Here is a 24,316-nt window from a genome sequence, read left to right as displayed (position 1 = left end):
GTGATTTCTTGAGATGGAATCTACTCTTGGTGAAGATGCTGTGAAGATTGTTGAAATGACAACAAAGGATTTAAAATATTACATAAATTTAGTAGACTGAGAGTGGCAGTGTTTGAAAGGATTTACTCTAATTTTGAAAGAAGTTCTACTGTGGGTAAAATACTGTCAAACAGCATCGCATGCTACAGAGAAATCTTTCATGATAGGAAGAGTCCATTGAAGCAGCAAAGTTCATTGTTGTCCTACTTTAAGAAATTGCCACAGCCACCCCAGCCTTCAGCAACCATCACCCTGATCAGTCAGAGCCATCAACATCAAGGCAAGACCGTCCACCAGCAACAAGATCACGACTCACTGAAGGCTTAGATGATCATTAGCATTTTCCAACAATATTTTTTAAATTAAGGTACATATGTTGTTTTTTTTTTTTTTTCAGATGTAATGCTCTTGCAAACTTAATAGACTATAGTATAGTGCAAGCGTAACTTTTATATGCACTGGGAGACCAAAATATCTATGTGACTCGCTTTACTACAATATTCACTTTATTGCAGTTGTCTGGAACAATACCCACAATATCTCCGAGGTATGCCTGTACTAAAAATCCTTCAAACTCCCCACCATCTAGAGACAAAATCCCAAGTTCTTTCATATGGTTTAACTCCTACCTACCTGTCCAACTGAAATCTACCTTTCAGTAATAATGAACTACTTGTACCTCTCTGCACAAGCTATGCTACGAGTTTGATTATGCAGATTACCCATCTTTTAATCCGGTTCAAGCTTTGTCTTCTCCAGGGAGCCACCTCTGACTACCCCACAGTAAGCCTAGGACCCCACAACGTGTGCATAACTTTTACTGCACTTATGGCCCTTTCGAACAATCAATTTATTTATGTCTGTTCCCACTGGTTCATAAGCTCCATGAGGACAGGACCTTGCTTTAGTCTTCTATGTCAACAGCTCAGCAAGGCATGGGACAAAAAAATGCATGCACTGTGATTACTGAACAGAACTGACAGAGGTTTAGCTATTGAGCTCCACAATGAACCTTTTTAGAAAAGAACTTGGGGGACAATCTCTTCAATAATGGGCTTCCAAATTGGTTCCAATAGTGCAGGTATAATTTTTTTATGACAGGAGCAAATAAAAGGCAAGTTTTACTTTGTTATGATTAAAATGCAAGTGAAATGCCATTAGTCCCAGGAAAATGGGTCAATCCTTTCTGCATTTTACCTTTTTTGCTGTGAACTTCAGATTCTGCTTATCTTCACTTATATGGCCCATGTTCACACTCAACTTTCATACATTTGTTATTTACATCTGAGCTAACTGCAGAAAACTCCTTGGGTAGGATCTGTTTGGATGCATCTCTTTTTTAAAATCTCATTGGGATCTTTTTTTTCTAAAAGATGACCAGTAAAGGGATCTTAACCTTTGACTTGGTGTTGTCAGCACCATGCTTTCTCAAGTGAGCTAACTGGCCATCCCTATATAGGGATCCGAACCCGCGGCCTTGGTGTTATCAGCACCACACTCTCCCAAGTGAGCCACGGGCCGGCCCTCTCATTGGGATTTTTAATCGCATACTTATTTTTATAGAGCCTCCTAGTACTCTTGAGCACACAGAATTTTTGCAAACGCAACTGAGAAAGAGGCCTGACTTGCCATGTACTTACTATTTGAACTTGTCTTGAGTTTTTGTGACATGGTCTGAAAAACACTGAAAAATTCCTAGCGTAACTCTCAATTGCCACCACTTCCCCAGGCTGCTGTAAGGATTAAATGAGATAATCTACCAAAGGATTCCCTCAAAACAGGCAGGTTCACTTAGGGAAATAATATTCAAAGTGCTGGTTAGGCACAAGATAAGAAGCCTGACCAGAATCAAAATCAATCTATTTCCTTCACTTAGCAAGTCTACTACAAAAAAAAATAAACTAACAGTGCATTTTCTTACATTCTGATGAAAACTCATTATCTTTTCACAGAACAGGAATAAAAAGCTCACACAGCAGCAGCCAGTCCGAGTTTTTGGACCACCTAGCATCCTTTAAACTACTTTGATATGAGCCCCACACCTCCAAATAAAACCCAGAAGCTTCTTCCCCCTCCCTCTTGCAGCTAGGACAGAGGTATATGACCTAGGATCTGCCAATAAGAGGCACCCATGTAAGTTTTTGATTAGGAAAACACACAAAAAGAAGGAAGTACTGGTTAAAAAAAAAACAACAAAACCCTTTTGGACAGAGTAGAGGCATCTAGCTTTTGGAAGGCACCATGGTAGAGACTGACATCTAGTGGCCAGTGATAATGGTGCAGGCTGTAGTGTCCATACCTATTAGGGACATCAATGGGGTGTTTCCTTTCGAGAACGCCTAAGGCATGGTTTGGACATTGCTTTGCCTGTGCAGGTTCAAAGCTTGATTCTGGCCCTCCCAAAGATTATTTGGGTTATTCTACTACTCTTTTAAAAAGTTTGAAATGGCTTTCAAAGGTTTAGCCATTGTATACCCTTATAAACTTCTCATTTTTGCAAGTGATTTTAAGCCTACTGAAACTGTCAAAAAAATCCAAAACTGATTGCCAGCTTACCCATCTTATTCAAATGAGTGTTAACCCATATTTTTTAGTCATATTCATTAAGTTTTTAATTTTAAGTCTACTCAAAAAAGGTCAAAACAATTCTAGATATTTTAAATAAACCTAAAATGTACCTGTAATTTGAAGCTCTAAAAATAACTCTGCTAATTTCTTCTGCAATAATGAAAGATAGTTGTTTGAGATGAGGGGTGTTTTAAGGATATGTACTGAGAACTCTATTTCAAGGTCAGAAAATTACAGTCCAGTCCCTCTTCCCTTTTCTCAGTCCCATAACCAGGAATGTATGAAAGGGGTCCAGAGCCTGGTTAGCACGGTAGGAAGGAAACTACTCATTTTTGTCTGAGATGGGTTTTAGCTCCTATTGTCAGAGGCACAGTTCTAGTGGGTAGGGTCCTGGTTTTACAAGATAGTTACTACACTTATGAACTTCCCTTTCTTCTTTTTTTAAAAGCCATTTAAGTGAAGCAGTGGAACTGGCGAAGGAACAAAGAAATCTGTAACTAGTTGTGATCAATTAGTTGTAAACATCACTGCACTCGGACCAACAGGAACTTCCCTTTAAGGGCTAAGAAAACATTTTTATCTACTAAATGATATGCAAAGATAACCTTCCAAATTTAAGCTGTACTCAAAATCCATAAAACCTGCAAAAATCTCGTTTCTATATTTAAATAGAAATAAGTGTGTTGAGACACATACTTTAATCAGTCATTTCTTGCTTTCAATATATTTTATTCTGATGAAGTTACAAAAGTAGATACAAAATACTTTTTTAAAAAGTACAGTTAACTGACTTAGAAAAATAGATAAAGCCCCATAAACGTTTAAAAATACAACATAAATTTTTATGTAGAGCATTTAAAAATATTTTAGATGGTAACCAAGACTAACTTATGCAAACTATTTCCAACATAGACCTAACAGAGAATGTCTATAATGAGTCTATAGCACACCGGTAATCCATTTGGATTTACAGAATACCTGTTTGGAATAGAGTTTGATGAGAGAAAACCCAAGTGAATGTCAATGCAGTTACTTCACTAAATTACTACTACCACATGTAATATCATCCCCAAAAGCCTTTTATAGTCTGAAATATCAAATCAAATGCAAAAATAGGAATATCAAAGGACTATTATTTTCCCTCTTTGCCAGAATTCTACAATAGTAGAAACCAATCCACTTACTGAACTGATCTCAGGAGGAAATAATATTCCTGTTGAAGATGCTCAGTGTTTGGTGCCTACATGGCATCTTTCAGGCCAGGCTTCCATACTGGCAGGAGACAGCCTCCTCTAACAAGGCAGGGGTGGCACCAGCACCATGACTGGGGCTGCTTTAAAACAAATTTCTAGGACTCATACTCTTTGGGCCTGATTTGTTTCAGCTAACGAGGCAATGACGTTACATTTGAGAAGCTCTCTTTCTAGTATAACTCACTGCTCAAAAAAAAAAGGCCAGTGGTATAATCAGGAAACCCCAACAATGTTTGCAAAAGTTACTATCGTCTCTTACCTCTGCACTACTAGAAAAACTTTACCTTTGTTATCAAAGTCATGGTGAATACAGATTTGCACATCTCAAGTAAGTACATGAGCTAGGGCTCTACAAGTCTAAGATGAAAGGAAATACTTTGTTAGCTGGCAGCCCTCTAAAATCACTTTATTCACAATCTGAAGAAGAATAAAAGATACATTTGGCTGTCAATACAAAAACTGTAGTACAAGGAAGTTTGAATATTTAAACAAAAATCTGCACATCATTCATTGTCCAAGTTTTTAAAAAGGCCTGAAAATTAAAGCACCATGGGATTAACCACATAATTTAGCAAGCACTCTCCCCCTGTGATTGTAATCATGTATGAGGAGCAGAGATCAGACACTGAGAGATGATGACTTCTGATTAGGAGGGGGAGAGGAGAGTCAATGTTGTCAACAACTGGCAGACCCTGGGCATTGGCAGAGAAATCAAAAGTGCCAGGAATCAATGAGACTGATTTCTTCAACCTCTTATCAAAAGTTGGCCCTCCAGCGAAATCAGGAAAGCAACATGTTCTTTCCCCTCTCTCCCTTTCCTCCAATTCTCTTCTTGCCTTCGACTCTCTGGCCTTGGAAGTAAACAAATAATGTTAACACAATGTTTAGGTGCATTGTTGGTTAAGCCAGATTGCCTTGGGAACCTGGTAATGTTTTTATTTTTTTTTAAAAAAAAGGACACTGAATTTCAAATTAACAAATTTTTGATTAATGTCCCATTAATAAGCTGCCTTTACTATGTCCTAGCATGTGACCATCTTTGGCTTATTTTGGGGCTTAGTCATGAAGAAAGAGAGGATTTCTGTCACTGAGAATAAATGGAGAAAAATGAGAATTTTGTTTGAGAATATTTGAAATATTAGAAATAATGATGAAAGTACAATCCTAATAGAGAAACAATTTCATTCCTTGCAGACTTAAAAAAAATTAAATCCAGCAGTTTAAAGTTGAGAGGCAGTAATGTTCTAGGTGACATCTAGAAACCTGCTTTCCTGTCACAAATGATCAACATAAACATACAGAATGGCCGACATCTGGACTTTTGTATAAGCTTAAAATGTGGATTGTGCTATGTTTGAAAGGGGATTTTTCTTTTTTTTTTTCATAAGTGATTATCCCATTCTTTAATTCTTCAAACAATGATGTATGGTTTCAACCTAAATTACATTAAAAGTTTTATTTCCTTTAAAATTCCGTACATATTTAAGAATTTATTTAAATTGATTTATTAAGAATGGAGTTTCAAGCAATTACTTTCTTTATAGCCTAGTGGAATAACAAAAAAAAAAAAAAAAAGAACTTTATCAAATCTAACCTTTTAAAAAGCTGTCAAGGAGGTTGGTGAGTACTTTGCAAAAATCACAGCTCTGAAACAGAGAGTGATGAATTTAAACCTCTGCCAGTCTGGCAAGTCTTCTAGTATACTTGTTCTGCCTCAATACATTTTAAATACTCAACTAGCATTTACTAAATCCTAGGAACCAAATGAAAAACAGATGTTTTCTTTACTAAAGGGGAAGATTCTTTTATCCCAATAGAAATGGAAGAATTTCAAGTTTTGATACAAAAGCAATTAGAACAGGATAAAACCCCTATAGGGGCTCAATCCATCCTTTGAATATTAAAAGAATGAAGTAAGATATTTTTTACTTATTCCTCTCATTCTGTCTTCTTTAAACACACAAACACACACATACATGCACACACTCTCACTCACTCTAAAGAATAGGTAGCACACCAAACCTTTAGCTGTGCTAAAAAATGTGTACACCTTCAAGGGTTTTTATTGTGGTTTTCCTTAAGTTTTATCCTTACTGGGATAAAGTTTGTGCATTTCTACATTACTCTTAACTAAGTCTCAAGTCACAATAGAAACCTAGAAGTTATATTTTTAAAAAAGGAAACAAAATAATAAAGTACTCTGAGTACTTTCTCCCATTCTCTTACCAAGTGTTTCAAGGCCTCTGAAAAACAATGTGCATGAAAATAGTGGCTGTAAGACCTAAGTCTGTCATAATTTCTTGGAAGTTTTCTTTTTCTCAGCCAAGAGCTATATTTTAAATTAACTTGAATTATGCACTTCAAAATAAAAACCTAAAAGAACATCCTTAGAAGCTGTAAAAAAAAATTCGGATACACACACAATCCTAATAATTTAGACAGATGTGAACGAAATCCCAAGTAAAAGTTTAAAAAATAAAGTAACTTTGGTTACTCCCATTCCACAGAAGCCATATGATGATTTAAACTGCAATCATGGATTTTGAAAAAATACACATATATATTCTTATCTATAAAAACACCAGCATACAATCTTTAAACTAACAGGTTATCCAAAGTGATAAAAATGTTCTAAATCTTAAAGAAACTTAAAAATACTTTTTCTATTCATAAAATAAAAGCAGAATAAAACTGATATGATTATTATTAGAAAATTTGTTCTTAGGGCTGGCCCGTGGCTCACTCGGGAGAGTGTGGTGCTGATAACACCAAGGCCATGGGTTCGGATCCCATATAGGGATGGCCGGTTAGCTCACTTCGGAGAGCATGGTGCTGACAACAGCAAGTCAAGGGTTAAGATCCCCTTACCAGTCATTTTAGAAAAAAAAAAAAATTTGTTCTTGAAACTTTTTGGTGGAGATTCTTAATATCCATTATGCTGTCACCTGAAACAGACTCAATCATTTTCTTGAGTAAAAGAATAATAAGTAAACTAATAAACTACAGATTAGTCATCACATAATTACAACCAAGTATGACTTTGTGACAATAACACAGTTGGTCACACAGTACCTCAGATTAGGCTGTGCCCTTAAAGTCTCACTCTGAAGCTATTACACCAACCTACCTTTGGGACAATTTTATCAGTATATTCAGACAATGGGTATCTTTTTATCCTGCTTTCTTAAAGTTTGTATCACTAGTCTCTAAAAGATAGCAATGAGATAGCTCTAGCAGTAGATGAAGCAAAAGGGTGTGTTCTAGAAGAAACATTTATCTGTCTTTTGATCCAAGCTTCTCAATTAATTCCTGAAGAGGTGCCAGCTCACGCCTATCAATCAGATTAAACTCCTAAAAAAGAAAACAAACATTTAAATGGATCAAAAATAAAACTCCCAACCCTAGTTTTCTGAAATCCAAAAGAATGATGAAACTATCTCTGTGAACATTTAAAAATAGGATTGTTTTCACTCTTTTTTTAAAAAATAAAGGTGTGATAGTGTGAGATACATATTTGGTCCCTGTGCTCCTAAAATCCTTGGAATCTCAAGAGTGATAAAACTATCTTTTGTATGCTAATGAGATGACTGGTGGCTGGGGACCCCTAGATATCTTCAGAATGGGGGCTGGTAAATAGAAAGACCTGTCATGATTACAGGGTTGGGACTTTCAAACCCTACTCTCCAACTCTGGGGAGTGGGGAGGGACTGAAAGTTGAGTTGATCACCAATAGCTAATGATATAATCAATCACAGCCAAGTAATGAAGCCTCCATAAAAACCCAAAGGACAGGTATGGAGAGCTTCTAGATAGCTGAACACACAGAAAGTTCCTGGAGGGTAGTGCACCTGGGGAGGGCATGGAAGCACCATGCTTCTTCCCCCATACCTCACCCTATGCACCTCTTCATCCGTATCCTTTGTAATATCCTTTATAATAAATGTATAAACGTTAAGTGTTTCCCCAAGTTCTACGAGCCACTCTAACAAATTAACAGAACCCAAGGAGGGGGCTGTGAGAACCCCAGTTTATAGCCAATTGGCCAGAAGCGAAGGTGACAACCTATTACTTTTGATTGGTGTCTAAAGTGGGGCACAGTCTTGTGGGACTGAGCTCTCAATCTGGGGGATCTGACACTACCTTCAGGTAGACAGTGTCAGAACTGAATTGAATCAGAGGACACCCAGCTGGTATCTGCTGTAGAACTGATTGCTTGCTTGGTGTGTGGGGAAGAGATCCCACACATTTGGTCACAGAGTTGCTATATGTTGTGAGAGTATAATAGGAGAAACTGAATTTGTTTTCTCCTATATCCTTACAATAAGGGACTTATTAAATAAGCAACTGTAGGTATTATAAGATTCTGACTGTGTTAAACATTAAAATCAAAATTGTATATAAAGTATGTTTAAATTTACATAGAAATTACCTGAGAACTACAAACTGAAACTTTGACAGTGGCCACCTCTGGGACAGTGGACCTTTTACTTTTATACACACACACAGCATGCCATACAATAACCTCAGAAGGAAAATCGGGAGAAGCATGGTACATTCTCCTTTGTGTGGTATACAGAACCATAATACATAATGTCTACTATAAAGCTATCAGGTTTTTCCACCATAAAACAATATCTAGACAGACATATTTACATTTTGCATAGAGTTATATATCTCTAAAGTTAGGCTAAAGGAGTCCCAATTCTCTGATATCTTTTTCAAACAATGTGAATGATTTTGATTTTAAATAGTTCCAATTCTAACTGACGGCTCATAAGTCAACAGGCCACGTCCCTGAATGGTATAACCTAACCAGAGACTTGAGGAAGCCAGAAGCCGGTGGCCCAAAATGGGGGTGATGCCTTTTTATGCTGCTGCACACATCAATGAAATGAGTAATATGGAAAAGAGAACAACACAGAAAAGAACCCTGCTTATCCTTAGCTCTACATCTATAAATAAGACACACTGCTCTTTATTAAAGTTACGAATCCAAGTAAGTCCAAATTAAAGGACAAAGACATCAACATGGTTCAACTTACCTGAACAAAGAAAATAAAGTGCTTAAAGGAGGTGTTGAGGTGGGCCTCCTCTTGCAACTGCATCACAGAATCAAAGTGCTGGTGATAAATATGGGCATAAACCCTGAACAGACGCTTTAGAATGGTCTTTGCAACAGACATAAAGTTTTTGGGAAATGGGACACCTGTAATCAAATATACAATTAGTCTTTTATCTAATTTGAACAGCAGAAAGTTTAGACACAGCTATGAACAGCTGCAACATATAAACACACACATTCACAAATACACACAGCCTATTTCTGTGTATTTTGTAAAAGACAAGGAAAAAGGGCTGGCCAGTTAGCTCAGTCGGAGTGTGGTACTGGTAACACCAAGGTCAAGAGTTTGGATTTCTGTACTGGCTAACTGCCAAAATGAAAGGAAAAAAAAAAGGAAAAAACCCTCAAACCTAAGAATATACTCACATAACACACCTTTTCTGATTGCTTTCAAACCGTAGGCATAGGCATCAAATTATATAAGATGATGCTGAATCAAAGTTCATATAAACATAATTTTACATTATAGTTTCTCCTAAGAGTAAACGCAGTAAGCATTTTGATTAGAAAAGGAAAATTATTTTGTAATTTGTAACTATTCTTAAAAATTACACACACACACTCTCAATTAGGACTGGAAACTCTCCTAAAGCAAAAGACAAAGACAGGTATACTTCAAATCATTATAATCTATCTACACACAAAAAGTATTTGATCTTCTTAATTATTCTGGAAAGCCAGAATTTTCTTTTGGAAACTAGGAGTCCCATCTTTTTATTTTTTTATAGTGCTATTTTCATATCCCTGTAGCCTAAAAAGGGAGTATACTTCCTAAAAAAGAGATGGGGGGAACCTCCCTATTTTTCAAAGAAATAAACACCTTTTTAGAAAAAAAACTGGGGGAGGGTTTGGTAACCCTCTCCAAGCAGTGGAGATGGGGATGCAACTGGTTATTCTTATGAGAATTTTGGTTGACAATATCAAAGTCACTTAGAAAAGACAGGAAAAGACAATACAATTGGCACTGACTACAGTAAATAAACACACAAGAAAGCATCTGCTTCCAAAATAACCTAGATTAGTTGGCCTTAAAGGTCTGTTCCATAATTACTCTTGAAACACTTTCTTTTTTCAATCTTTCAGAAAACAAAGGCTTAAAACACTTTCTCCCTATATTTTTTCTTTTTTTCCCCCAGCCAGTCCTTAATAGCTTGAAATTTAGTATATTTTGCTGATTTTTGTGGTTAACCACTCCCCCGACCTCTCCCGTGGCCAACTCTTGGCTAACTTGACTTTTCAAACATTATTCTGGCATTTATGGCCATGTTTTCCTAAGCAGGACCTTGTATTCATGTACTGAAAAGGTAGATTTTATTTTATTTTTTAAATTTTGTAAAGTTTATTGGGAGCCAAATGTGAGGATCGACCTGGAAACACCATATGACAGAGTCAGAGAAGTGCTCCCTGGAAAGGCAGATTTTACAATCAAACCCCTTTTCTCTCAAAACATACAAATGGACATTTTTTAATAAAAGGAATATATTACTAACTTGGATGTGTTAGTAAAAAATTAATAACAAACAGTTCTATCTAATAAAAATAAATAACTGGCAAAAGTAAGATGTAGATAATAACCTAATAAGGGGGGAAGAGGATTCCGGATCATCAGAATGGGAAGCTATAAAAAGAGGATAAAGTCAAAAAGAATTCTTTATCTTCTGTAAGAGAGATACTTTAATCAATAAAGAAATAAGTAATTTGTTTTAATGTAAGTACTTTCCAAACTAAATTTAACAGTTATATTCAAGCACAGTCAATGTACAATAAAGGATCTGTGAGAAAGGAAATAAAAGGTTTAAATAACAGAATAGAAAAACTAACCAACAGCAAACAGAACAAGTATTAACAACTTGATATAAAATTTTCTCCTTAAAGAAACTATAATTAGACTGCAAAAGGGAATCCAATAATATGTTGCTCATAAGATACCCCTGAATTGAAAATAAGGACTAATCTCATCTATGAATATAGATGCCAAAATCTTAATAAAAATATTAGCAAAAAAGAAACTCTTCCAGCAGAACATTCTTAAAAAGAAATGAAAAAACCTCATGGTCATCAACAACAGATACTAGAAAAGTTACCTGAAACTACTCCTGATTTTTAAAAAAATTTTATAATAGAAGTAGATGGATATTTCATTAATATGATTTTTTAAAAATCCACACAACTCCAACTAAAAGCAGGATTCCTGCTTAATGCTGAAATACTACAAGTACTTGCATAAAAGTAGGGAAAACAAGAAAAGGATGTCTGTCATCATCACCACTACTCAGCATTGCTCTGGAAGTATTAGTCAGTACAATTAGATAAGCATAACATAAGAATACATATCAGAAAGGAAGAGACAAAATTAACATTACCTTAATATGAGACTGTATACTTAAAAACTCAAGAGAACCAACCAAAAACTAAGAGAAACAGAGTCTGATGGTTAATTACAGAAACAGAACCTGATGGTTAATTATAAAATTTACATAAAAATCAACAGCTTTCCTATATACCAAGTAATGACCAGTTAGAAACCAGATATCGGGGGCCAGCCCGGTGGCGCACTGCTACAGTGCGCTGCTTGGGAGTGTGGCTGCGCTCCCGCCGAGGGTTCGGATCCCACATACAGACCGGCCACTCACTGGCTGAGCGAGGTGCAGGTGCAACACCGAGGGTTGCGATCCCGTTGCCGGTCCTGGTCCGGTACGGGCGCGACACTGAGGGTTGCGATCCGTTGCCGGTCACGAAAAAAGACAAAAAGGAGAAAAAAAAAAAAAGAAACCAGATATCAATAAAAAACATAGGGGCGAGCCCATGGCGCACTCGGGAGAGTGCGGCGCTGGGTGCGTAGCAGCGCTCCCGCCACAGGTTCGGATCCTATATAGGGATGGCCGGTTCGCTCACAGCGCTCACTGGCTGAGCACGGTGCTGCCGGTCTCAAAAAGGACAAAAAGTAAATAAATAAATAAATTAAATTAAAAAAATAAAAAACATAAAATGCCTAGGAATAAACTTAAGAAACTTGATAGATTAACATAAAGTAAACTATAGAATTTTCCAAGAGGAAATAAGATAATAAATAAAAGACATGAATAAATTAAGAAAGATATCTTGTTTTTGGCTAGGAAGACTGAATATTGCAGAGAGAACATGGATCCCTATATTAATCTACAAAAATTGAATGCAATCATAATTAAAATCTAAGATTGTTTTTACCTTGACAAAATGATTTTAAGTTCTTTGGAAAACAAATATCCCAGAACAGCTATGAATATTTCGAAAAAGAACAGCAAGAAAGGGAGACTAACCCTATGAGATGTTAAAAGATACATGGCCGCAGTAATTAAAACTGGAATTTCTACAGGAACAGAGCCCAAAATATATGGTAATTTGTTATGCACATAAGATAATCAGGGAAAAAAAAGACAAATGTATTCAATAAATGGTATTGAGGCAAACTGGCTAACATTTGTATTTGGAAAAAAATTAATGTAGTGATCAGAAAAAAAATTCCTGACAGACCAAAGATTTAAATGTAAAAACAAAACCACAAAAGTACTAAATAAAAATATGGATAAATATTTTTATAATCCTGAAGTAGGGAAAAGCTTTCTAGTCACCATATTAAAACCAGGTCAGAAAGGAAATGATTAATAAGACAAAATAAGCAAGTTATATACAAAGGTACTTCAAAAAGTTCATGGGAAGATTCGTATCATCTTTTAATTCTACTTTTCCATGAACTCTTTGAAGTACCCCCACAGAACAAAAATACCCCATGAACAAAATAGGGCGACCTGGGAAAAATATATATAACATGCCTGACGAAGAGCTAATATCTTTAACACAGAAACGGACAAAGAAGTTAGCTCAGTTGGTTTAGAGTGCGGTGTTGTAACATTAAGGTCAAGGGTTCAGATCCCCATACTGGCCAGTTGCCAAAAACAAAAACAAGAAATGGACAAAGAATATAAACAGAGAACACACAATGATCAATAAACCAAAAAATGCTCAGTCTCATCATCACTTTTTTTTTTTTCCTTTTTGTCTTTTTTTCATGACTGGTAACGGGATCGCAACTCTTGGTGTCGCGCCTGTACCGCGACCGGCAACGGGATCGCAACCCTCGGTGTCGTGCCCGCACCGCGCTCAACCAGTGAGCGGACCGGTCTCTATATGGGATCCGAACCCTCGGCGGGAGCACCGCCACACTCCCAAGCGCCGCACTCTACTGAGTGCGCCACCAGGCCGGCCCTCATCAACACTTTTTAAATGTATATTAAAACAGAAATTTATTTAACCAAATTAGAAAAGATAAAAAATTAAGAAGTAATAACCAGTGTTGGTGAAGAAATACAGGCAGACACAAACATGGCTAGAGGGAGTACACACTGGCACAAACTTTTTGGAGAAGAATTTGGACGTCTCTATTAAATTTTCTTTAAAGTAATAGAGTATTAAAAAGAGCACATTTATCATTCAAAAAGAAAAATAGTTCTACAACATTAACTCACCAATCTTAGAAGGAAAAAGAGTTTCATCATCAAGCTGATCCTGAACCCAAGTCATCAAATAGTCAATGTATTTTGGTGCAGAACATTTGATTGGCTTTTTAATATTAGTACCATCTGCCCAGTGATATTCATATCTAGAAAGAAAAATGTTTTACTGATAAAAAAGTTTTCAAAAACATTAACAAATGTGCAGTTTGTGATCAAAGCAGGTTCACATTTTGTCAACAGAAGTTATATATAACTTAAATTACCTAATATTATTCTGAAGATTAGTGTGAGTTTTCTATAGAATTATTCTGAAATGTGATGGCTGTAATTGGTAGACAAAAGGGAGATAATGTAGTAGATGGCAGTGCCAGCATGGATGTTTTATACCACTGCCGTGGGAAAGATAAAGGAACTGTATTCCTATCTACAAGGCAGAGAGGTACTGAGGACTGGATGAGGAGCTGAAGGATCCACTACATTCTGAGATCCTTGGCCATCAGGTGATTATCACCTGAGAAGCCAAGATATAAAACCCTGTTTCTTGGACAGGGTGTTAGAGAAATACCACTAAGCATGTATATTTTCCCCTTCACCTTTGCTGAGCTAGAAAAGTTAACAAGATTTATGAAAACTTCACTGTATTTTAAGCCATAGATAAGTTTAATTTTCCTAATTATTTTAATTTCTTTTAAAGTTTGAGGAATAAAACAATACAATATAAAATAAAAACATCCCTCCTAAAATATTATAATAAAAATATGACTACAAACTCATTGGGGATCTGTTCTCCTCTGTACCTGCAGAAAAGTCGTACAGGACAATCTTTTCCAAGAGGCAAACCTCTTGATATCATCTATCACCACATAAAATCAGCAAATATTATAGGGAAAAAAGACTGAAAGGAAAACACACCAAAAGATTGATCCCATCACATACTGACTTAACATTATGGCTGATAAAGAGTTCTGCCTCTTTTTCAATATTTCTTGAAATTTATTACAGTCAAAATATATTAAGCTAGCATTTTTAAGCCACTCAATTACTTCTAAATTGAGCTGCTTTAGTTAATGCTAAATAAGCACACACAAAAAAATAATCAAATATTAAAAGGCTAAAACCTCTTTCAAGAAATTCATTTAAAAACTAGAAACAGGAACCATAAATGTTAATAAAACTGAAAAGAATAGAACTTTTGCAATCCAAGATAAACATAACTCAAATTTCTATACTTTTATTCCTACAATAGAACATTCAGAATTACTATGATACAACAGGAAAATCCAAACACTGAGTACCCACATACTAAACTATTTAATAATAACCAAAAGCTTATTTATAGGTGAGTATTCTAGAACTAATAAAATTGAATTGCCTTTACACAAGCAAACAAATAATAAAAACAAAAAGTTATTATTTAATTTATACCAACTATGCTAAAGCAACGGTAATCCAAATGCCTATATGACAGGCAGAATATGTACCTTGGGCCTGCCGACATGACTGGGCAGCTTGCTTCAGTGCAGAATTCTGTAATAGTTCCATACAGCATGTTGATCTGGTTAAAGAAATCCACAGCTGCAGAGATAGTAGCAAAACTGTGTTAAAATGTCTGTGTAAATACAACAAAACGTCAGACTTCTCAGTTACAGGAAAAATGGACAATGCATTTAAATTCTTGGCTGAACTCTTGGGAGATTCAATAATCGAACAATACTATAAATTCTCTTAAGTTGTCACACCTAAAAAAAGTTAACTTTTTTGGAAAATGGCTGTCTTTGGGAAAAAGTCAACTTTTAATGTACTAAGCTTTTGTCGCTGGCCAGTTAGCTCACTTGGTTAGAGCATGGTGCTGATAACACTAAGGTCAAGAGTTCGGATCCCCTTACCAGCCAGCCACCAAAACAAAAAAACAACAAAATAATAATAATATACTAAGCTTTTAACCAGCATATAACAGCAGGAAAATAAATTACTAAAGATAATTCTAACTTAATGGCAACTATTATATCATTAGAATATGAAATATGATTACATCCAAGGGAATGAAAAACCATAGCTTCTTATCAATCTAGACCAGAGAATACCATTTGCAATAGGAAAGAGAAAAAAGTGTTGTGGAATATACTGTGAGGGAGAACATGTATCAGTCGTATCAACAGGCATTTTAAAAATATATAATTCATCACGAACATTTGAGGCCTACAGTACATTGAGAATATAAAAAAGACTTGGGATAAAGTCCCTTACCCTGGAGTCTCCAGCTAACAGAAGGGACAAAATTTAAAGACATGAATAATACAAGATACAAGAAGACAGGATTGGCTGGTTAGCTCAGTTGGTTAGAACACGGTGTTATAACACCAAGGCCAAGGGTCTGGATTCCCATACCAGCCAGCTGCCCCCCCGCCCCCCAAAAAAAGAAGATAGGATTCAAAGGCCAACAATAAGTGCTAGAGAGTTCAGTCATGAAGAGTTGATGTAGTCAAGGAATACTTGCTAAAGGAGCTTCATTCAGCTAGATCTGGAAGAAAACAGGAGACAAAAAGGGTGAATAACAAACTTAACTTGGTGCAAAGAGAACCACATAAGCCTTGGAAAGTTTTTTAAATGTTTTAGTCCCCTGTCTAAAAGGGTACCTAAAACTCAACTAGGGCTTTTCCAAGTTTCTTAAAAAATAAACAGATTTTTAAAATTCCATCTTGTCAAAAGGAAGTTTATAGAAAACTCCCTCACTTATAAACCTTACTCCTAATTAGTCATGTTTCTAAGAAAGTAACACTTAGGTACTTAATATTCACTCAAAACAAAGAATATGCCCAGATGGCAGCCGGTTTGATCTAAAATAGCTGTTCTCATATGTACTCCAGAGATCCCCTGTTTCAGGGGGAATCTATGAAGTCAAAACTATTTTAATTGCTCTTTTCACTCTCATTCTCACAAGGGTACCATGGAGTTTTCCGGAGGCTCCATGATGTGTGATATTACAACAGATTGAATGTAGAAGCAGACATGAAAAACCAGCTGTCTATTAAGACAGATAGAAAATAAGATTTGCTAAAATATAAAACAATGCCATACTTCTCACTAAAATTTATTTTGGAAGATAGTCATTTTTTCATAAAAATATATTTATGTTAATGTGTAATGGGTTTATATTTATATTTATATTGTTTTTTATTTTTATTTTTATTTATTTATTTATTTATTTTTAAAGACGACCGGTAAGGGGATCTTAATCCTTGACTTGGTGTTGTCAGCACCACGTTCACCCATTGAGCTAACCAGCCATCCCTGTATGGGATCCGAACCCATGGCCTTGGTGTTATCAGCACCACACTCACCCGAGTGAGCCACGGGCCGGCCCAATAATTTTTAAGAGAATAAAGGGAGGCTGAGACCAAAAGGTTTAAGAACTGCTCATCTCAAAGAACAAATCTAAGGCTGAAGGCCAACAAATGCCTTCAAACTAACAGATAACTTGAATAAGGTTAAAAGTTTTTTCCTGAATAAATAATACTTCACATGATTCAAATATCAAAACAATATGTATAAACATAGAATGAAAATCTAGATTCCAACTACTGCAACTCCCCCCTTTTACACACAGGTAACCATTTTACTAATTTTTTGTCTCCTGCCCCCTAAGTTTCTTTACTCTTTCTTACACAAAAGATACTACATAGTTCTGTACCTTGTTTTTATTCTCTTAGCAATATGAATATGGCTTTTTGAGTTAAGAAAAACAAAAACATTTTTTTTTGATAGCTGGTGGGTACGGGGATCAGAAACCGTGACCTTGGCGTTATTAGCATCATGCTGTAACCAAGCGATATAACTGGCCAGCAAAAAAACCAAAAATTTTAAAAATCTGGCTACTAGAAAACTTAAAATTACATATGCAGCACACACTATATTTCTATTGAACAGCACCAATCAAGGCAATGATTATCAATAGCTGGTTAATACCACATAAAAACAACTAGACCCAGTGAAAATCCCAGCAAATTGTTTTGTGGTTACCAACAAACTGGTTCTAAAGTTTATATGGAGAAGCAAAAGACTCACAGTAGCCAACACAATACAGAAGGAGGAGAACAGAGTTGCAAGACTGACACTACCTGGCTTCAAGACTTACTTTGTAAAGATACAATAATCAAGACAGAGTAGTATTGATGAAAGAATGAACAGATCAATGGAACATAAGAGATAACCCAGAAATAGACCCACATAAATATAGTCAACTGATCTTTGACAAAGGAACAAAGGCAATACAAAAGAGAAAAGACAGTCTTTTCAACAAATGGTGCTGGCACAACTGGACATCCACATGTAAAAAAATGAATCTAGACAGACCTTACACACTTCACAAAAATTAACTCAGTGTGGATCACAGACTTAAATGTAAAACACAGAAGTATAAAACTCCTAGAAGACATAAGAGAAACATAGGAGAAAATGTAGATGATCCTCGGTTTAGTGATGATGTTTTAGATGTAACGCCAAAGGCACAATTCATGACAGAAATAATTGATAAGCTGAACTTCATTAAAATTAAAAATTTCTGGGCCGGCCCGTGGCTCACTTGGTAGAGTGCGGTGCTGATAACACCAAGGTCTCGGGTTCAGATCCCACATAGGGATGGCCGGTTCGCTCACTGGCTGAGCGTGGTGCTGACAACACCAAGTCAATGGTTAAGATCCCCTTACCGGTCATCTTTAAAAAAAAAATTAAAAATTTCTGCTCTGCAAAAGACACTGTCAAGAGAATAAAAAAACAAGGGCCGGCCCCGTGGCGCACTCGGGAGAGTGCGGCGCTGGGAGTGCAGCAACACTCCCGCTGCGGGTTCAGATCCTTTATAGGAATGGCCGGTGTGCTCACTGGCTGAGCGCGGTGCGGGCGACACCAAGCCAAGGGTTGCGATTCCCTTCCCGGTCACAAAAAAAAAAAAAAAAAAAAAAAAAAAGGCAAGCCACATGCTGGGAGAAATTTGCAAAAGACACATCTGATAAAGGACTGTTACCCTAAATACACAAAGAACTCTTAAATCTCGACAACAACAAACAACTTAATTAAAAAATGGGCCAAAGACCTTAATAGATACCTCACCAAAGATAGACAGATGGCAAATAAGTATACAAAAAGATGCTCCACATCATATGCCGTCAGAGAATTGCAAATTAAAACAATGAGATACGACTACGTGCCTATTAGAATGGACAAAATCCAGAACACTGACAACACCAGACACTGAAAAGGATATGAAGCAACAAGAACTCTTCCATTGCTGGTAGGAATGTAAAATGATACAGCCACTTTGGAAGACAGTCTGGTGGTTTCTTACAAGATTAAACATGGACTTACCATACAACTGGCAATCATGCTCCTTGGTATTACCCAAAGGAGTTGAAAACTTATATCCACACAAAAACCTGCATGCATATGTTTACAGCAGCTTTAGTAGTAATTGCCAAAACTTGGAAGCAACCAAGATGGCAGTTGGTGAGTGGGTAAATAAACCGTGATACATACAGAAAATGGAATATTCACTACTAAAAAGAAATGAGCTATCAAGCCATGAAAAGACATGGAGGAAACTTACATACACATTACTAAGTGAAAGAAGCCAGTATGAAAAAGCTACATACTATATGATTCCAACTATATGTTGTGGAAAAGGCAAAACTATGGAGACAGTAAAAACGATCAGTGGTTGCCAGAGGTTGGGGGGAGGGGGGATGAACACGCAGAGCACAGAGGCTTCTGAGGGTAGTGAAATACTCTGCATAATACTACAATGGTGGATAAATGTCATTACAAATTTGTTCCAGACCCATAGAATGTACAATACCAAGAGTGAACCCTAATGTAAACTATGGTCTTCTGGTGATTAGGAAAAAAAAAAAAAAGATGACTAGACACTGTGGAAATATATACCACCAGTTATGAAACAGTCTTTAAAAAAACACAAACCAAAAAACCTAAACTCGATCAAGGCTCCAAATTTGTGCTAACACGATAGCCACTAGCCACGCATGGCTATTTACATTTAAAACTTATTTAAATTAAATTAAATTTAAAATTCAGTTCCTCAGTCACACTAGCCACAGTTCAAGTGCAAAATGGCCACAGTTAAGAGACAGAAAGAACATTTTTACCTTTGCAGAAAGTTCTATTAGCCACTGCTGTTTTAGATCTATCATTTACAAGAAATAAAAGGAGGAACAGAACATGATAATGGATACCATGGGGATATAATCAGCAAAATTCATACTATGGAAAACAAATGACCTGGTTTCTTCAACAACAAAAAAAACCAGAAAGGAAAAAGGACAGCAATGAGGGGAAACCTGTGGATTAAGAGATTCAAGAAACATACATATAGAACTATCCTGATTTAAACCAAGCACAGATTTTAAAAAAAGAAAGCAAGAAATATTTATAGGACAATCAGGGTAAATCTGAACACTGACTGGATATTTGAATGTTAAAGAATGACAGTATCGTCACTATCTTTAAAAGGAGTTCTTGTCTTTTAGAGATACTTAACGAAACATTTATAAATAAAATTACGTGTCTGGGATTTGCTTCAAAATAATCAAAATGAGATACAGAATAAGCACAATTGGCCGTAAACTGATATTTGCTGTAACTGGATAATGGATACCTCGAAATTCACTATACTAGTTTCTCTACTTTTATATGTTTGAAAATTTCCACTGAAAAGTTTTTTAAATTCCTAGAACATTTGAAATTCCTAATAGATTTAAACTTTATCACCCAGAACTGATCTCAAATCAGAAACCACTTTCACACTAAATCTCTAGCCTCTGCATATTGTTTCATGTCACGCCCTCATTCTCTTGAAGTCAAAGTGACTTTCAGCTCATGGGTCCCTCCACTTTCTCTCAATCTCTCAACTTCCTTCTGACTATTCCTAAGTCAAAACAATCAACTGACTAGATGAACTGTAACTGACTTTTCTGTACATGTAGGCTTATGAGTGTTACTCGGAATGAGGGCAAAAAACTGTGCAGATAGATTCCCTACAAAGTCATGGTCCACCCCAGGTAGGATCTTTGCATTTATCAATCTTTTATTTGACTTTACTCAACTCTATACTATTCTCCTCAGAAATTACCCCAAAGCACTCAACATTTCCCCTTAGGTCTCTCTATTCAACCACACAAGCTACCATCAAGTACGCTGAAGAGAACACAATTTTGGATGTATTTGTACTTACATGTTTCTTTACAGATAATCTGTTATATTAAAACAGTTATACCAGTAAAAGACAATTCATTAACAGAAGATTTTAGCAAAATCTTTCTATAAACCAGTAAAGTCGAATTTTACTAAACTTACTATTAACAGCAATCCATTCATTGAGGTCCTCTCCCTCTGGCAACATAACAGCTTGTCTCAGATTCCCACTTCCTAAAGTTGCTTCTGCGTGTTTTAAGAGCTCATACTGATGAGACCCTTCAGGAATATTCTTCTTTGGTTTGAATGTTTTAGAAGAGCGGCTGCTGCTGTTAGGTTAAAAGTAAAAGTATATGAATTTTTAGGGCTGGCAGCAGAATGGCATAATTTTAGTCATATAAATCGCCCTGTAAAATAAAATAAAAAATACTCCCTGAAAAATGCCAAGATGGGAGGGGGGAGGATGATTACAATAAAAGAATGTTTCATATTTTTTTCCACACACGAAAGCAAGATTAACAGCACAATTTCACAAATAAGTAAATTTTACTATGCACCACAAAGAAGCCTGCTGTAAAGGCCACTTTAACCAAAGAAATAACCTGGATTACAGTCTTTGATATTTCACTAACTCTGTGAGTGCCTGAGAAACCTAAGAAGCTTCTGAGATAACTAAGATGCTACCTCGATATCCACCTACAGAAAATGGTGCAAGGAGGGAGGTAGACCTAACGTTCCCACAGCTCAAAAATCCAATTTTCTATGTCAAAATATTTGGGAAGCCAGGAGAAAGGAAAAAAAGGCCACCCAATTTAAAAATGGGCAAAGGATCAGAATAGACTTTCCTCCAAAGAATATATAGAAGTGGCTAATAAGTATATTTAAAGATGCTCAACATCATTAGTCATTGGGGAAATGCAAATGAAATCAGGAGATACCACTTCACACCCACTTAGGATGGCTATAACAAAAAAAGACAGACATTTGACAAGTGCTAGTGAGGGTGTGGGGAAATTGGAATCCACATACAATGCTGGTGGGAATGTAAAATGGTGCAGTACTTTGATAAAGATTGGCATTTCCTCAAAAGGTTAAACATAGAGTTACCATATAAACCAGCAATTCCACTGGTAGGTATATACCCAAGAGACGTGAACACATGTATCCACACAAAAACCTGTACACAAACGTTCATAGCAGCATTATTCCTAATAGCCAAAAAGTGGAAACAATTCAAGTGTCCATTAACAAAACAAAGTTTAAAAGAAATAAAGTCTCACATTTAGGTACACAAAGCAACTGTGCATTCACAAACCACTAACTAAACATCAACTCATAGGAAAAAGACTGGGGAGGGGGTGTGTAACACTTCTAGTGACATGGAAATTTGCAATTAAATCTGAATCATACAGACTTTTTGACATGGTAATCAAATTTTGGAGGCTATACTCTCAAGAAAGTAATCCAAAGGAGGGAAAATGAGATTTAGACAAAGATATTTTTGGTAGTGCTATTTTATAATAGCAAATATTAGAAAGAACCCAAATTTCTTAAAATAAAGAAGTGGGTAAATAAACTCCGGTTATGAAACTGCGTAATTCAATAAAATTTAATAAAAATGTCAAGCATGTGGATTAAGCCCATAACGAAAAATGGATATTTATTCAACCATATAACACATATTTACGCAATGAATAAGGTAAAAAAGAGCCACCTGAGAAGTGTAAATAAGGTGCTAGAGCAACGATTCTCAAATCTTGATGTGCGTAATAAGAATCATCAGAGAATTTACAAACTTTTCCATTTAAGCCTCATTTGGGCCCAGGAGTTAATTTACACAAAGCCACAAAACCAATAAGTGGGCAGAATCAGAACTGGACAGAAGGATCTGGCTGCAAGGCCCGCATCTTAACTTGAAGCTTCTCAACCATCGGCACTCCACATTTTCCTGGGGCGGCATTTTTCCGAGGGAATAATTTAATGCTGACAACAATAAAACTGGACATATGATGGAGTGAAAACCTAAGCCAGCACGGTTCGTTACTAAAGGCTCGAGACTTAAGAGAAATAGGGAAACCGCGGCAGAGCCCAGGACTCCGCCCCCAGATCGCCTAGCCGCTCCGGCGGGCGCTCGAGCGGAAAAGTTTGGAGGTGCTGCCGACCTCGGGGCCTTTCTCCCCAGCCTTCTCGCCGCGCTTCCTTTGCCTCGACCTTCATCGCTGTCCGCCTCTCTCCACCTCCCCCGTGAACCCGAGCAGAAGCAAACCGACCGCCAGCCACGCCGACCACGACCCCGGGGCCCGGCCCTCGCCTCAGGCCCCCTGTGGCTCCCTCCTCGACCTCGGCCCGGCCCCACTCACAAGAGGAAGCTCATCTTCGGTCCTCAGAGGGGAGGGGAGGGGCCGCTGGCCCCCGCCCCGGTTAGGATTCGTAGCCGGCGAGAGGGAGCGGACGGTCCTCAGCTCGCGGACAGCGGAAGCCGTGCCGCTGCTGCTCCGAGCCGGGGTTCAAGCCGCTGCAAGCCGCTGCGCCCGCCTAACCCGCTTCCCCCACCTCGAGGACCCGAAATGCGGAACCAGCAAAATCTCGCGAGCTAAGGCTTCGCCCCGCCCCGCCGAGATCGACTTGACGCACCCCTCTTCGCTCCGCCCTCTTCTACAGCTCAGCGAATCCGCGTTCTCCAGGCTCGGCCTTTCCTCTCCCGGAGGCTTGGTGAAGGCCGCGGTTTTCCGGAAGGGAGAGTGAGTGGCTCTGCGCTTGGTCTGGCTGGGGGCTCCTGCGTTCTGTGCCTGCTTCTTAGACGACGAAGGGACCTCTATAAGCTCCGTCCACCCCTGCAATTTTTAAAAATTTAATTTAATTTTTATTAAAATATATTCACCGTAAAACTCACCTTTTCGAAATGTACGCTCCAGTGGTTTTTTGGTATATTCACACAGTTGTCCAACCATCACGATCGTCTATTTCTAGAACATTTTTATCACCCCCAAAAGAAACCACATGCACATTACCAGTCACTCCCTATTCCCCATTTCCCCACCCCATCTCCCAATCCGTGGCAACCGCTGGTCTACTTTCTATGGATTTGCCTAATCTGGACGTTTCATATAAATAGAATCATACAATACGTGGCCTTTTGTAACTGGCTTCTTTCATTCAGCACAAAGTTTTAAGGTTCATCCAAGTTGTAGAATGTATCATTCCTTTTTATAGGTGAATAATATTCCATTGTGTGAACGTACAACATTTTCTTTATCCATTCCGTTGATGGACATTTGGGTTGTTTCCCCTTTTTGGCTATTACATATTAATAATGCTGCTGTGAACATTCATGTACAGGTTTTTGTGTAGACAAATGATGCATTAATGCCAAGTGACAGCCAAATGACACCATCGTGGGATGAAGAAAACAAAGAAAAGGAAAATTCTGGGAGACTTGAATCACAGCTCAGCAAACGGTGGTGCAGGCCGACCAGTGTAAAAGAGCTTGCCATGTATGCGTCACTATGATATTCACGTTGCTGGTGATTATATTTCATTCAAATATCACCTGTCTCATTAAGTTAATAATGTTAAATTTTATTTTATTAACTTTTGTAATTTTGTTTGTATCTAATTTATAAATATGTGTGATTTGATAT

The 24,316-nt window shown here is 37.1% G+C and overlaps 1 protein-coding gene across 1 annotated transcript; it reads right to left on the bottom strand.

Moving 5' to 3' along the window:
• Positions 1–6,693: 6,693 nt before the first annotated feature.
• MOB1A (MOB kinase activator 1A) lies at positions 6,694–23,233 on the bottom strand. Its single transcript, XM_008579877.1, has 6 exons — positions 23,036–23,233; positions 20,838–21,004; positions 14,957–15,050; positions 13,488–13,621; positions 8,903–9,066; positions 6,694–7,211 (listed from the first exon to the last, which is right to left on the bottom strand). The coding sequence occupies exons 1-6, from the start codon at positions 23,047–23,049 to the stop codon at positions 7,134–7,136; spliced, it is 651 nt and encodes a 216-aa protein (XP_008578099.1). The 5' UTR covers positions 23,050–23,233; the 3' UTR covers positions 6,694–7,133.
• Positions 23,234–24,316: the final 1,083 nt, after the last annotated feature.

The sequence above is a fragment of the Galeopterus variegatus genome, unplaced genomic scaffold (assembly GCF_000696425.1).
Source record: "Galeopterus variegatus unplaced genomic scaffold, G_variegatus-3.0.2 Scaffold1973, whole genome shotgun sequence".
Lineage (NCBI taxonomy): Eukaryota > Metazoa > Chordata > Mammalia > Dermoptera > Cynocephalidae > Galeopterus > Galeopterus variegatus.
This window is presented reverse-complemented; position numbering and strand designations above follow the sequence as displayed.

Bases quoted from the DNA above. Each gene is read 5' to 3' on its own strand.
- MOB1A (XM_008579877.1), bottom strand. The intron at 15,051-20,837 runs GTAAGTTTAGTA...CTATCTCTGCAG, and splicing joins TGAATGGATTGCTGTTAATA to CTGTGGATTTCTTTAACCAG. The intron at 7,212-8,902 runs GTAAGTTGAACC...TTTCTTTTTTAG, and splicing joins ACTTTATTTTCTTTGTTCAG to GAGTTTAATCTGATTGATAG.